The sequence below is a fragment of the Amia ocellicauda genome, chromosome 19 (assembly GCF_036373705.1).
Source record: "Amia ocellicauda isolate fAmiCal2 chromosome 19, fAmiCal2.hap1, whole genome shotgun sequence".
Taxonomy (NCBI): Eukaryota; Metazoa; Chordata; class Actinopteri; order Amiiformes; family Amiidae; genus Amia; species Amia ocellicauda.
Genome location: NC_089868.1, coordinates 11672808 through 11689014, shown reverse-complemented (window position 1 = coordinate 11689014; position 16207 = coordinate 11672808). Strand labels below are relative to the sequence as shown.

The following is a 16207-nucleotide window of genomic DNA, read 5'->3' as shown; positions in this document are numbered from 1 at the left end:
CCTGTTCATGTATTGGGAGTACTTAATCTAATTGTTTCATGTAAATAGGGCCCCCTTAATTATGCTATTGTTAGAGTTTCAGCTTATGGAGGATCCTGAAGGGATAAACCGTTGGGCCATGTTATAAGACTTGGCTTCAGTCCCTCCTTTTGCATCATGAAATGCCTGCTGATATCGGCAGAAGCATGACTCTCCCCCTCCCCCAGTTTAGGATTGGAGTGCAGTGGTCAGTCCTAGACGGTGCCAAATCACCTTTTTTTCCTTTGAATACCACTGCCATTAGTGAGATGTGAGTTCTCGCTTATCCTAATTAGAGCCAGGATGCCAGCAATAAAACTGTCTGGCCAGTGTTCATGTGCTATCCTTCACTGCTTTGCCACGGGCTGCTTTTAGTCTATAAAGTAAATTTATCAGCTGTGAGGCGAGGGCCTATCCTTTAATCCTGAAAGCTCTTAGCATTTATTAGGAGTGCATGGAGCCCAAAGCCAAAGACAAAGTGGAGAAGGACAGACGCAGGATATTATTAAACCAGTGGGAGCCCCTAGATTCCTCATACCAGTGTCTGAGCTGGGAGGGAGTTTTTAGGACCGATTACGAGGAATTTATAGGATGTGTCACAAAGGCATGCAAGCTGTACGTGTGGTATATATTTAAAGCTAATGTGAATCAGGACTGTTAGCTTAACTTAAATCCCCCCAAAAAACAAAAACAAAAATTAAACACGCCTCCTCCATTTGCTGAAAACCCTGTCGCTGTCAAAACACTCGATATGCCTCGGGCCACTCTAACTTTAGTGGTTTTAAAGACTCCTCAGACAAATTTGTGTCTCTATGGTATGCAAGGTACCAGAGTGTATATATTTACAGATCATGCTGCATGAGTTCATTACTTATTTTAAGACTGCTTAAAATGAAATGCACATTTTCTATCTGAACTAGTCTCCATGGGCCAGCATTACTGTCAAAACATAAAGGACGCCTCTGGGCATTTTTGCTTCGTGGCGTTTTAAAAACTCCCTAGATAATTTTGTCATGCTATTTACCTTTAACTTGCTGAGGATTGCCAGTTACAGTTAATTTACTAGTACAATACTTTCCATTTTATTTACCAAGTGTGTTTTCCTCAAATTGTGCAATTATTATAAGCTTGAACAATAGTCACTAGTGGCTAATTAGTTGAACAAGCTGTAAATGCGTATTTCACTGTTCCGTGGAAATCTACAAAATATGAAGGAAATAAATCTATTGAAACTTTTTACAGCTATAACAGTCTAAACAAGTGGCCGTTCAGTCAGATGTTGGATTATACTTCTGACTGTTGTGTTACTGAGAGAGGTCAAGACTTGAAGGAGTCTGTCAGAGTTAACCGCGCAGGTTGGACTGTATTTCAGTGCTGCGTTGAGTCTCTCTATATCCACAGTGGGATCGCTGTTCATCAATCCTTGGATCCTGGAAGACTTGTTTAAATACAAAACAATATAAAGTCCCTCTTGAGTCCTGATATCCTGGCAGCCATGCTACTCCAGGATGTGGGATTTCAGCCTAGGAAATGTTTCTTTGTTTTTAAATAACACTGGGATTGATGATAATTTCCTATGGATGGTAGAGACCACCTTTCCATAATCTGTCGGCACTATGCAAGCAAATTCAACCCCAGCTGTGTGTAGACTAGTAACTGAAATGCCTTCTACAGCAAGAAAGCATAATTTATCCATTCTGTGTAGAGAACTGCTCTGTATAAATACATTGTACCTATTTTCCGTACTTATGCATTACGTGGCTCATTTCTCCTTACATGCGTGTTCATTTTGTTGTACAGGAGTATTGTTCTCCCCAAAAAAATCCAACTCCAGAAAATGAGAAATTAACTATCACATAGGACTAAAGCTTTAATTTAATAAACATAATAATTAAAAAAGATTCCTAGAACTTTACATCAGAAGGGACGATTATTGACATAAAGGCCACAACCAAAGCAATAATTGGACACCTGAAGAGAAAGCTTTTATTAAATTAAATTTAAATTACCTTTTATTATAATCCATATTGGCTTTTAGTGACATGGCCTGGCCGTGGCAACTCATGGTTTACAAATTTAAGTTAAACCCCTACTTATTCCCCCCTCAGGGGAAAATCACTAAATGAGGTAGTGTTAAAATACCACAAGATAACCATCTGCTGGCCCTAATAAATACAATAAATAGTCTTTTGGCCTCTAAACATGGCAAAACAAAGCTGCTTGTCATGAGATGCATCTCAGAATGAAAGCAGATAAGAATCCCAAGATAAACGCAGCTTCTGCTTGATTGCAGGGGTTGCCGTTGATAAACTAAGTGTTTTGCACCCGGAGAATTAGCGTGACTAGTACGATGCCCCGCTGTAAACAAAGTGCCATTGTTTTCCGTTAATGTGCTGTTAAATTGGGTGCCCTCCTAAAGTCAAGGACTAGCTAACATAGAATCAGCCTTGGAGTGGAAGATATTTCTAAAAGGAAAGCTGGCTTCGTTTTGTCATTGTCTTAAAGGAGTTGAAGGGTAGACCACACGGGTTGACTTGTTTCAAACCACAGTGCTCTATATATTTTTATCTAGGCAGGATGTGCCTATGGGTGATGCGGATGTGCCTATTTAAACACACACATACCAGTAATTTGAATACGTAATCTCTTCTTATGGCCTTGTACTCTGTTTGCACTTTATTTATTTCAGTGCAGTATGATAATGCTTAACACATCCCAGACTGCATTTGAATTGGGTGGCCTTCCATAGTAAAAAATAGTAATGAGTTTATCAAGTGTTTGTAGTTAGGACCGCACAGTAGTACAAGAGGTTATGCTTTAAGTTTTCACAGCAGCGATGAGGATGACAGAACTGTGGTAGCATGGACCTCTCTGAGATTTGGGCTCATAATCAGATATCGAGCTGATAATGGGCGTATTTAGCACAGCAAACTGAGAGAAGTGGGTCAGTCGCCTGGCGGCCTCCACACACTGACCCATTCAGAGCGGGAAAACCCTTTCATCGGCTGTGCCACCTCCGGGTGCCCTGACGTGACTTGAGCGGTGTGCCCATGCGTGTGCTTGGTTGTGTTGGCAGGTGGTGGGCCTGTATCGCCTGTGTGGCTCGGCGGCCGTGAAGAAGGAGCTGCGCGAGGCCTTCGAGAGGGACAGCAAGGCGGTGGAGATCTCGGAGAACCAGTACCCGGACATCAATGTCATCACAGGTACTACCCACAGCAGGTTTCTTTGAATGCGTAAATGTAACTACTGCTGAATAAAAACATGAGTGAAAGCAATCGAAATGCACCCTCTCCACAATACCTTTTTTGCACATTCAGGTCTGTCAGATATATCCCTCATTCCACATGTGGAATACCCAGCAATTTGATTGGGAATGTCTTACTCGCTCCGTTCTACTTTTAAATCCGTTAGACCATGGGGATTTATGTGTGTGTGTGTTTGTAAAACATGATTGAATAGACTTATCCAGAGATTTTGAAAGGTCAGGCATTTAACAGAGCAGAGCGCCTCATTTTATACGTTTTTTGGGTGTATTTATTTCTTTATTTTAGCGTTTGCCACAGGCTCTTCTTTTTCCCTCCAAGAGAGCAGGACTGTGGTGGCCCCCAGTTTGCTGGCACTTGTTGGTTTTGGGAAGAGGCCCACAGTGACGATCTTGCATCGTGTCCGCTTTGATCCACATGAATTCGCATGTTTTACGGTTTAAAGCACACCGTTAACAGTTGAGCGGGCCAGAAAAAAAGAGCGAGCACCGATGAGGATTGTTGATTTTTGCTTGCTGTCTAAATTTGTTCTGTGGGGAGTGGGAGTCGCGGATAGCTAGGGAAGGGGGTAGACGGTCTGGAGGGGGGTTGGGTTTTTGCATAGAGAGATAGCAGTTAACAAGCTGTTGAAGTTGAAGAGCCAAGTGGGGGGGTGGGGGATGGAATAACTGCAGTGTGTGATTTTAAAAAGCAGAGGGAGCAAAAGGGATTAATCAAAGTGTCAAAGTGCAATCCAGAGCTGGCAAAACATGTCCGCCGCTGTGCTTTTGAGATCATCCTTATCTCTTTGCAAACTGTAGAACTTGACTTATTAATCAAGGGATTTAAACCACTATTTCTGGGCATTTTCTACCAAGGCAAATCACAAATTTGCTCTTAGTATCTGCAGGTCGGGTTTTTCTTGTTTTGTTTTTTTAATTAGCGTCAACGTCAACTGTTATCTGTACTCGGCCCCTGTTAATCGAATCACTGCGATGAGGCGGGCTTGATTTAAACATCCCGATTGGGGGTGTTCTCTTTCCTGTAATTGGCTTTCAGACGTTCTAAAGACCATGGCCGCTGGGGTCATGCCCAGTCCTGGGCGACACTGACTTCTGAAGACCCCCGGCCCCTGCATACAGACTGCTGATCTCTGAGGTTCAAAGGTGCTGATTTGACATGGAGAGGTCTTCTGCTAGCAATGTCCTATTCACATGATCAGTTGGACCTTGTATTATATAGAGATTAAGATCTACAAATAGTATATCATGTTTTTTTATAGGTTAAGTCATGCTAATATTTCTGTGGCATTTCTTGTTTACAATTCCCTGGTAGTCACAATGCTGATAACGTTATGAGGAACTGATATTGAAGTGTATTCGCTTTAAATCTGTGTTTGTCTGTAGCTTGTGTAATATTATGTTAATTAGATGGTTGTAAAACAAATAATACTCTAATACAGATGCACTAGTGACCATAAAACATCAAACCACTGGGAGTTTCAGGAGGAACAATATATTAAGCTTAATAATCATTTGCAGTAAGCAATTCATTTTTTTCAGTCTAAGGATTAGAGCGCTCTACAGGTAAAGATCAGATGAATCTGTGTTTAACATGTCTTATCCCATAAGGTGCTATTTCATGCAGCATAAAACCAGCTGTTCTTTTCTTCACAGCTTTTTTTTGCTTGCCCAGTACCATAGATGCAAGCTTCAGGTCTCTGAACACTTTTTAGACAATGATGTCATTGATGTTCTGTAAGTCTGTACAGTGCAAACATATACTTTTGCTGTGTGAACAGATGTTGTTGCTACACCTGGTAGTAATTGCACTGGCGTTAGATACAGGGCCTTATCGGGGGGTTTTGGATATATGCCAACACTAAAAGAAACGCAAGTGATAACTTCTAAGAAGTACTGAGAAACTGCTGACGTGAATGCTGTGGAAGTTGTTTTTACTTTTTCTTTCAATTTTTTTAAATGTGGCAGAAGATGCAAGCAAAACACTTCCATCAGTGGTTTTATTACCAAATTTTGAGGGAGAAAAGTTAGTCTGGGATGGGGACTGATCGTGGCTGCTCTTTAGGGCCTACCCCCACCTCTCAGACATTAAAAGTCATTAACAACCACCCTCTTTGTTGCCGAACAAACAAAGATGGTATTTTGCTTATGCAGTGGGGATTAGCAAAACCTTCAGTAGGCACTCTGGGTACAAAGAGGTACAATTTGTTGTTGTTGTCACAATCGCATGCAAGGCGGCTTGCTAGGCTGCATTTTTCCACTCGGGGATTGTGCCTCTCTTGGTCACCGCGTTAAGCTAGTACAAGTCTCCGTTTGTTTTCCAGGCTAGAGCTGTAAGCATGTGACCGAGGGTCTGTGTGAACATGCGTTAAACAGCAGCTTAGATCGAGAGAGTACATAATGTAGGTCTTTACATATGCAAGAATCTTCCAGCCGGGACAGAGACTGCATGAGCCAGTGCGCTTGTGTTTCAAAGTTGTTTTTACTTTACGCTGTTCACGTATTCAGTGTTCAGTGATCCCAGTGTCTTTGTTAGTTTGAAAATCTTTTGAACCAAGGTCACTGATTTTAATTTGGCCTTATTTGAGTTGGTTATTTATTCTTAAGGCTTTACTGTATTTGTTATTGGACCATATCAAGGTATATCACATTATGGTAGGCTCTGACACGTCAACACAGTTTTACAGATCAATTTGTGTGTATCTGAATCTACATAAAAGTACCACATGGTTTTGCTTTTGTTTTTAAAAGGATTACACCCAACTGAGCTGTGTTACCCATCATTCCCCGAGTTGTCGGAGAGAATCCGTTGATCTTGCATACGTTGGCCTTGAGAGCTGCCTTGAATCTAATTATATCTTGCTCAAGTTCAGCTTCCTCGCTCTCTGATCTCATTTCTCACAGGAAAGTTTGAAGCCTGTATCTTGCTCTGCGTTTCTCTAGCAGCCTTATGAATTTTCAAGTCTCTTTTCTGCGTTTCGGACATGTTTGAACAGCTGTGCCGTCTTAAGTAATCAGGCCCAGTATTGTTCAAAAGCTGGGGCACAGTTTTGGATTCATAATAAGCAACTTCATTTTAGGCCCCTCATCCCTGTCAACACACTGCTGTTTTTTTTTTTTTTTTTTTTTTATGCTCTTATTTTCCCTCTGAAGAAATATAAATTGATATCTGCAACGGATCCCTTGAAATGTATTCACAAATGAGATCAAAGCATTTTATGCAGTGATAAGCCTGAAACGGAGGATTTTGTTTTTTCAAAGGACTGAATAATCTCTGGTAGTTAATGATCTTCCATTGTATTTGTTTAATTCTGTTCCTCTTATGGCGGGTAGGGATTGAGATGGGAGATAATGGCAAGGAGTTTAAAATGGATAAGGCACCGTGTTTTTTATATTTGAAGAGCTCTTGACTTCCGGTGCCCTTAACACGTTTAAAGCCATTTTTTGCAGCTTCCTTTACTCCTAGAACACATATTAGCAAAAGATCACTGTTTTCTAGCTAGAACTGAAGAAGATATACAGATCTGGAAGAAAATAAGAGACCACTCCAGGTTCAGAAATCAATGTTAAGTGGTCTCTTAATTTTTCCAGAGCTGTATATTGGCTCCTGCTGGATGTTTGAGAAGCCAGACAGAAGATTGATAAGTAGAAAAATGCTCTCCGATGTGTTTAAAAAGCAATGTATTTCCCAGCAGTCAGAACATGTTTAAAATCTTTTTTTTCTTCTCCATTTTATGGGCTGATAATTTAACACTATTAGGTCTCCATTGTGAGTTGCATCACTTGATTATTGCTTTCTTTCCAATTCTAGACCACAGAACTTGTCAGGTGGAAAAATCAATGGGCATGCCGAAATTTGAGATCTGTTTACACACAAAAAGAATTGGCTGCCAACAAAGACGACGACAAATCTTGGCAGTGGCTTAACTTTTTATTTTTTTGGGCTGACATGCCCATCATTTTTGCTTGGATTAAGGGAGGCCGTATTGGTTTCATGTCTTGCCTCCTTATTGTCTAGGGTTGGGAATGTGAGTCGCAGGTGTAAATGCCACCGCCACCGAACAGGCCTGGCATTCAGCGCCTGACAAGTTGCACGTTCTCCCGCTCGGATATCTGATGAGACCTTATGCATTCCCAGAATAATAATGAAAGACAAACCTCTTGGCTGCAAAATCAGAATATCAATCCATACAGTGCCTTTAACAATAGAATTGAGAATCCACTGTTAGTCTTGCAAACTTTCTGAGAGATATTATTACCTTGGTTTTATTTTATTTATTTATTTATTTATTATTTTTATTGTACCGAAGGTGTAAATTATGCAATTATTGACCTGAAATGCGGGCTACTTAAACTAAATCATGTTCCTGGAGTCCTTACCTCTGCTAGCATCATTGAATAGCTTAATGCTTGTACTCCTGCCTATTTGAATGACTTTTTTGACCAATGCTTACTTGTCTTCAGTGAAACTAGTTTCTAATGATAAAGGACTTATTTTTACTTTTCATGATGACTAGTAAAAGATACTCAAAAGATTGTTACAACCACCTATTTGGAGTTGCCAAGGTGTTGCCTAGCAGAACTTGAATGCAACATATTAGCATCCAAATGGCTCTAAAATTAGTAGTAGTAGTAGTAGGAAGAAATCCCGTTTCTGTAATTTTGCGTGTTCAGAACAGCTGATCCAGAATGTATATTGGAGGTTGTGGGGGAACAAGCTTTATTGGATTTCACTCTGCAAAAAAAAAAAAAAAAACCCAAAAAAAACCCTTAAATTAAGTACAAGAATCGACAATTCTGACTGATTGCCTGACCTTGATGTTCAATCAATTATGTGGATCTGTGAATTAAGCTCCAGAAAAATGGATACCGGGTTGGTAAAATAGGCTCCATTGGGGGGAAAAAGTCTACCCTGCTTCTGTGGATGATTTTATTGTGGTAGAGGGGATATGAAGTCTTTATTTATACATTTTTTTGAACTCCTTAACTTATTCATTTGTTAATTCATTGAAGTCTTTTGAAATGTTAATGGTCGGTTTCGGGTTTGTTTTCCAGGCGTTCTTAAGGACTACCTGAGGGAACTGCCATATCCTCTCATAACCAAGCAGTTGTATGAAGCCGTGCTGGAACACATGGCTAAGCGGCCGCTGAGGATCGGGGCCGGTGGCTGTGAGAACGATCCCAGCGACACCGAACACACGGTCAGCCTTCTGGACCACTTGCCAGAGGTGGAAAAGGTACAAAAAAAAAAAAAAAAAAAAAAAAAAAAAAATATATATATATGTCAAGCGCTGCTGCACTGGTCACCCTTCCTCTCGGCTGAGCTGTCTTGCTTGGAGTTTCGCTCCAGCAGCTTATCGTTGTTTTCTGCTCCTTGACATTCCCGACATACCAGCAGTTCTGCCAGATGACTTTGATTGAGGGGATGCAGCTGCTGACAGACATAAACACACATTCATCTCGGGCCTGCCTGCAGAACCCCTAGAGGACAACACGTATGAGCAAGTAGAGAGGCTGGGGTTTGTGCTCGACAAGCCTCTCCCACTTGCTTTAGGAGCTGGAATGAAAGCTTTTTGTTTTTTTATGCAAAAGCTCTCTTACCTGCTGAGCCCTTCTCATCCAGCAAGACACGCACGTCCGTTTTATAGGTCTGGTTACACAAAAGAATGCAGAGCTGCGTTTGTTTTGCTGCTCGTACAGAAAAGGGCTTTAAAAAGTAAATTGAAAAATCCAATGGCAATAAATCTACTTGGGTATGACACGGTTTCCTAAGGAATTTGTGTTGATTGTGTAGGAAATGCGTCTGACCTATATTCCACAACTGATTCCTCGCTCACGTGAACCAAACAAGAACCACTTTTTTAGTATAGAATGAGGCCTAAAGATCTCTGTAAACTTAACCTCAAAGTTCTTCCGTTGTAAATTGTAGACTGCATGTGAAATGCTTTATGAATTTCCCTCACTCACGTTACTACTAGAGTGGAATCCTAAGTAGTATCTGTGAAATTAACCTCCAGGTCTCTCCTGTCGTGACTTGTAGGCCACTCTGAAGATGCTGCTCGACCACCTGAAGCTGGTGGCATCCTACCACGAGGTGAACAAGATGACGTGTCAGAACCTGGCGGTGTGTTTCGGGCCGGTCCTTCTCAGCCAGCGACAGGACGCCTCCAACCACAGCAACCGCGTCTTCATCGATTCCGAGGAGCTGGCTAGCGCGCTCGACTTCAAAAAGCACATCGAGGTGCTGCACTACCTGCTCCAGCTCTGGCCAGGTACACACACACACACATGCTAACGTCACGCATGTACAACTCAAGAAACCCTGAATTATAATATTGCACAGCTGAGGGGGCGGGATGGTGACCATCCAAGCTTATTTCAGTGCACTTCCAAAACAGAGCCACAGTATTCCTGATTTGATTTGTCTTGATTTATGCTTTAGTCTTTTGCGGGTTGAGCGTGCATTACGGTCTGTGCAATAAAGAATAAAGCTATAAATCTAGAGAATTATGACTTGGCAGTATCAGTTCAGCCAACCTGAGCAGCAAGTTACTGTAAAGGTATGCATTTCTGGTATTTCCTGTATACTATACTATATTCGGCTCAACACGCTTCCACCCTCATATATAGTAGGACTATTGCCCTTCTAAACAAAGCTCAGTGTGCAATCCATGCCTGTCACTAAGTACGCTTACCTTCTAGTCTGAATAGTGTTTTACAGGAGGTTTTATATGCCACGTTTATTTATTCCAATTCAATAAACACTGGCATTATTTGATTGCGTTGTAAGTTCTATTTACTTGTTTTCTTGAACCATTCTGAAGCGGAAATATCTCTTGCTGCCCTTTAGAAAGAGCCCCACGTCTCTGGTAGCCCCCTTGTCACGGGGTTATTTGGTTGTGTGTGAAAATTGTAAGAACAACATTCCTGTGAATCCCATCGGGCTTGTGTTTGGGGAGCCAGTGAAGTTATTTTAGCATTCTTCGTGCAGAAATAAATGATGTTGCCAGTGTGAAAGCAGTTGTGTACTTCTCTCTCTCTGGTTTTGAAATGTGCTGCCAGGACATGGTTTTGTGTGCGGTATTTTAAACTTCGAGGATGAAAATGCGGAGAAGCCAAAGACTAAGCCAGATCCCCAGACTAGTTACAGGATATGTGCTTCAGGAATATAAAGATTATTAAAAAATAAACATTGAAATGATCTATTTTGTTTATCAAACCTACTTTAGTGACAAAGCCTAGAAACATTATATTGGCTGACACGCAGTCTGGAGGTCATTACAAACCCTCAACTGAAGTGGAAAAATATGAAATTTCCTTTTTTGAAATGCACCATTTCTAAACCTGTTGTCTTAGGGGTTGTGTAACTTTTCACCTGCAAGCACTCAACAGTAATGATTGTGCCATTACCCTTTCTAATTGCTCCCGAGCGAGGGCATTGATCTTGAACATCAAAGCAGGTCTCTTAAGGCCACGAAATCAAAATGTTTTGAAACCTGAAGATTGCTGGTTGGCATCGCACAAGGGGGTTTGTTGTCGTATGTCTTATGAAATTGGAGTTAATCTTCACAGATCAAAACAGTTCATCCTTATTAGGGTGTAAATGAGTGTAAAACAGCTGAACACTATGGAAATCAGTGTTTTGCAATGTGTCATCTGTTTACATTTTAGTTTTTGTGATCATAGGTATACATCCTACGATCTGACGTACCTTCCTGGTAAATACAGTGGAACTCATTAAGGGCAGTAAAGCTGTGTTTGCAATAAAAGTAATATTCCAGTGAATGCAGTTTACAAAAACATGTTCTGACTGCAGGTTATAAGAAGTCACGTTTTTTTTGTTACTTATTTGCATAAATAGTTTACAAAGGCATTAACGATTGGTCTCTCACATGAAGGAAGTGATAGTGTAAAGCAATTATTTACCTTTGGTGCTGAAGCCAGGACTGTGATTGCACGGGTCTGAAAGCCAACCAGAGCCCTGGTCTCAGTATCTCTGGACCGCAGAGCCCTCGTGCACCTCCGAGCTCAGTGGGGTGCTGACGTGAGCAGGGGAGTATTTTTAGCCTGCCAGGGACGCAGGCGCTTACCGCTAAAGTGTAAAGCTGCTGTGATCATTATCCTCGGGCCCAGGGTTAGCAACCACAGGGGAGAATATACTGCCGTTCATTACATGTGGCAAACACTGCGGCCAGTCAGTCATTATCCTGTACATGGGGACAACCTCGTCGGGCTTTGAAGATTTCTCTGCTCCGTGACGACTGGAAATAGAGCTGTTATTCTCAGTGGCTCGCCAAGCTCTCTCTCGGTATACTCTATTTTCTTCAGCGTTTGGTACTGTGATTTGATTTTTCTTTGTTTAAAGTCCTCTCTGCTTTGAACTCTATTCAAAACACTTATGCATTCTTCATCTTCAAATAAGTGAGTGTCTTCAGTGTAAAGCGGGGTGCATTTCAGAATAACTGATTTGATACGGCTTACAAGTGCAACAATACTGTTCAGTTTTTTTTTTTTTTTTTAAATGTTGCTTTTAGTGCTTTCGTTTTCTCTCTCTCTCTCTCTCTCTCTCTCTCTCTCTCTCTCTCTCTCTCTCTCTCAAGGTCAGGAACCATGAAAATACACTGGTGTGTTTTAAACCTTTTAAACCTATCCCTATACTTCAGGGGGTTTGAAAAAAGGCAAGCAGGATATACCAGGAAACTAGATTAAGTGTTCCTCGGTAAGGTTGGGCATTCTCTGTAGCTCAATCCTGTTTGATAATGCAATATAGCACAACACAACAGTAACAGAACTGCCTTTTGGTGTTTTTATTTCACATCAGGTTCTGCACAGTTTAAATCAATACACTTTTTGTACCATTCACCGTAGGTAGCTGCTAAAGATGGTGGGAAAATGTAGTTACTCCCGGGGTGTAAAGAGAAGTTCAGGTAACTGGGACATGGCTGTGTCTGAGTGCTTAAACCGAGTTCAAACTCGGTAATGTATTGCAGCACAGTAGCAAAGAAAGCACCGAGTGTTTTTTTGTGATGTTTTGGGTTTGACGCTTTACTTTCTTAGCAGTGCTGATTTATTTATTTTTAATTTTATTTTAATATGGTCTGCAGTGCAATCTCTTTCATATATAACAAAGATACAAGTCATCTAGTGCCCCTTTCTAAAAATAAATAAATTAAAATGGTTGGTCTTGAGAGGCATGATTTGGATGCATGGCATGTGCTTTTGTTTGTATTCACAGGCACTCTGAAACTGTTTAGTATCCTGTAGTGAACATCTTTTTCTCAATCCCTCTCTCTCTTTGTTCATCTTAGTGATTGATCCACATGCCAAGACAGCTGCTGGTCCCGGTGTGGGCTGCGATCGCTCCTCCAGAAGCCAGTATGTGCGCCGGAGGAGGGAGCGGCCGCAGGTGCTCAACCTGAGCGAGGTGGACATGGCTGGGGTGCTGAGGCCCAGGCCGGGGAGACTGGACAGCCCCAGTAACCGCTATGCCGGCGACTGGAGCCGCTGCGGGGAGAGCTACTTCCAGCCCCCGAGCGACAACACAGAGGGGGAGGCGGATTACGACGACGTACCTTCGGAAGACGCCGGGAGCACCGAGGAGGTGGTGGAGGACGACGAGAGGGAAGAGGAGGAAGAGGGACGGGGCGGTGAGCAGGGCGAGGAAGGCCCCAAGCCCGAGGAACCCATCAACCACATTCTGAGTCAGTCTCCGGACCCCCCAGCCAAAGAACACACTTACCAGGCCTACATGAAAATCCAGGAGATCAGTCCTGGGCTGAGCCACCGCGTGAACCTCAAAGACCTGCAGGAGAGCATCGACACTTTGATAGGCAACCTGGAGAGGGAGCTGAACAAGAACAAGCTCAATGTGGGCTACTGATGGACTGGCAAACGGGCATGAGAGAGGAAGGCGAAGGCTCGATCTGCGATGGCACAGGGCCTGCCTTTGTGACTCTGCATGGACGTGTGTGCGTGTGTGTGTGTGTGTGCGATTGATTGGGCGTGTGTGTGCGTGTGTATGCATTCATGTGTGCAGGTGTTTCAGATGTTCGTGAAACCGTTGGTCCTCATTTGTCCTCCTCTGTCGGGTTGTCTGACCTGTGGTAGGCATTCCGTGATGTTTTTGTGACTATTTTTCGTTTTTGTTTTTTTCTTCTTATTAGAAGAATCCATTGACCCTTAGGGGTGAAAAAGGTGCCTTAATTGTGTCAAGGTGGTAATTTAGACATTGTGGAGAGCTTTCTATTGAGGTACATTTTGAAATGTAAACCAATGCACTTATGAAGCAGACTTCGGGAGGGGAGGGGGCGTTCAGAGATGGTACAGCCATATTTCTCAGCTCTGATGACTGGCAAAGACCAGCCTCCTTGAGTTTGGGTTGAACCCTCCTCTTCAGAGATGCTTAAATTGCTGCTGGGCCACGGGGGGTACGTTGTGGGTGGCAGGAGGAGACTGGGGTAGGCCTGCTTCAGTTTGTATTTATATTTATGTTTTTAAACTAAAATAATAATAATTAATAATATTAATACTGAAAGAGAGGCTTGGTCACCAACAATAAGCATTCACAAGGTGCTGCAATGGTCGGCTCCGTCTGAAGCTTTTAATTGGAACGTGTTCTGTTATATGGAAAAAAAATATATAAAATATATAAATTGTTTGTTCCTCCATAACTGTATGTAAATGCAAAGATTCCAAATGTTCTATTTTTCTAACCCTGTATATTTTTGATAACGTGTGGCACAAGCAATCCTTAGTGACACACCTAGCGGCAAACGCCAAAAAACTAGAGCAGAAATGGCCTGTGACGGGGTGGGGGGGTTGTTTGATACAAATATCTGCTGTGAGGAAGACTTGAGTTATTGTGATTGATTGATTATTATTAAACACAGACCGGACGATTTCACTTTCCAGGGAAATAGCATTGTCAGTATTGAACAGATGTCTGGATGCGATTGGCAGTAATTCTGTAAGCTGGTCATTTCACGTGTGTGCGTCTAACATTGTATGACACGGTATGCTTAAAGTTCTCAATAATCTGTAGTTTATATATTAAACCTAATGTATCGCCGCCTTCAGTTTTCTCCAGACCTGTACACGTCTTTCTTGGGGGAAAAAAATGTATGTTATGCTTTGAAGTCGTCTGTGAGGTCTGTGTAAATATAAAATGTTTAATTGCAGAGATGCTTTGTTATGTTGGTTCTGTTTGTATACGTCCATGTATATTATCCTTGTCTCTATTTAGTCACTAGCAATGTTTGTGTTCGAATTCAGAAATGGACATGGTCAAAAGCTTTATTCCTAAATTAACCATTTTATTTCATGTTATTGAATTTTTCCACCTTTTTATTTAATTTTTTAAAGCATGAATAAGTGAACATTTGTCTCCCAGGTACTTTCTTTGGCAGCTGACCATGTACATTGTAAATGGTAAAATACAAAATAAATACCTAAAAATAAATAAATGTAGGGACATTTTATTATATATACTTTCATATTTTGAGAGGGGACAGAGAACTGTCTTTTGTTCTTCATTTTGCCACATTGGTTCAAAATGTATATAAAGCATTGTAACAGTATAGCCCTTGGGGGCATTATTAAAGGCATTGCAGCACTTGATTATCAGCATTAACATATATTTATTCCTGTGTATATACAAGAATATACTGTTGTATTGGGTTCTTATTTCATTTCTGAAACGGCTCCACGAGGCTCTCTCATCTCTTATTATGTTAAGAGGGAAATGGACACTCTGGCCCACTTCAAATTCGGTTTAATTTCCTTTTTCAGTGTTTACAGTGTGTACTGTGTGCCGGTTCTGTTATCCTAGTATTGATGTACGAGTATTCCTCACAGCTTTCATCAAAAATAAATAACACAAATTGTAATGTTATAGAGACGCATAGTCACAGGCAAAAGCACTGGGACCCTTTATTTCCGATGTGATTCGTTAATTGATTTACTCAATCATTCTTAAACTCCTCTTGTGTATTTGTGATGTTTATGAATGTTGATTGATTGGAGCAAGTACTTGTTGAACTAATTTTATCTGGAATCTTTCATTCAACTCACTAGGAAGTTTAGTGATCTTCAAACATGTATATTAAAGTACAGATTTAACTACATGCTTTCATGTATATCATGGTTTCGAAAGAAGGGTGCCAATACTTTTGCCTGCTTATATATATGTCTCAAGACGGTTTAATTCTGGTATAGTATAATTGTTTTGTTTTCTTTTTGCTGTATCTGTTACAAAAAAGTGATACGCTATCACTAAACATGAAACTATTACTTTGTACTGATCTGAATACATGAGTATTGTCACATTAAAGTATATATTTTACAAGTGAACCGTTTGGCTTCAGAGGAGTTTTTGATAAATTGAGTTTGAGTTTTTATAAATTGTGTGTATATATTTATATATATATATATATCTGTTTATGTATAGATCTATAATGTTATATAAAGAGATAATTACAAAGTTTTCAGGATAAAAATAAGACGTTCATTAGAATTTATTTTTGCTTACTCTTTTAGTTTTTTTTGTCGGTTTTATACTTCATCTTCACACCTGTGATATGGATGAGTCTGAGGTTACAAAGCTTGGCTAGCTTTCAAACGAGCACTTTTCAAAAACAAAACAAAAAAGGCGATGTGAAAGTATATCTTTTTATTGATGAATTACTTTTTTTCTTCTTAAGCTCTTAAGTGGAACAGTCTCATTCTTGTGGTGTTTTAGACCGCAGTGTTTGAGTTTTTCAATCTTTTTTTTTAGTTTGATCACAGAATAAGAATATCCTAAAAGGCAGGCATCTCTTTGAATATGCAGATGTTGGGTACTTTGGGGTGTTTTTTTTGTCCGAGAGACCTTTTGTAAGGTTAAATATTTCTTAAAGTATTGGTTTATGTGGTCTGGTCTTAAATGTCCTG

The 16207-nt window shown here is 40.9% G+C and overlaps 1 protein-coding gene across 2 annotated transcripts in view; it reads left to right on the top strand.

Moving 5' to 3' along the window:
* Positions 1-15628, top strand: part of syde2 (synapse defective 1, Rho GTPase, homolog 2 (C. elegans)) — a 35163-nt gene extending 19535 nt beyond the window's left edge. For both annotated transcript variants that reach the window (XM_066691690.1, XM_066691691.1), the window contains exons 4-7: positions 3095-3221; positions 8336-8517; positions 9321-9552; positions 12589-15628. In XM_066691690.1, coding sequence (XP_066547787.1) covers positions 3095-3221; positions 8336-8517; positions 9321-9552; positions 12589-13160 — 1113 coding nt within the window. In that variant the 3' untranslated portion in view covers positions 13161-15628. The remainder of the gene's footprint in view (positions 1-3094; positions 3222-8335; positions 8518-9320; positions 9553-12588) is intronic.
* The last annotated feature ends 579 nt before the right edge of the window (positions 15629-16207 follow it).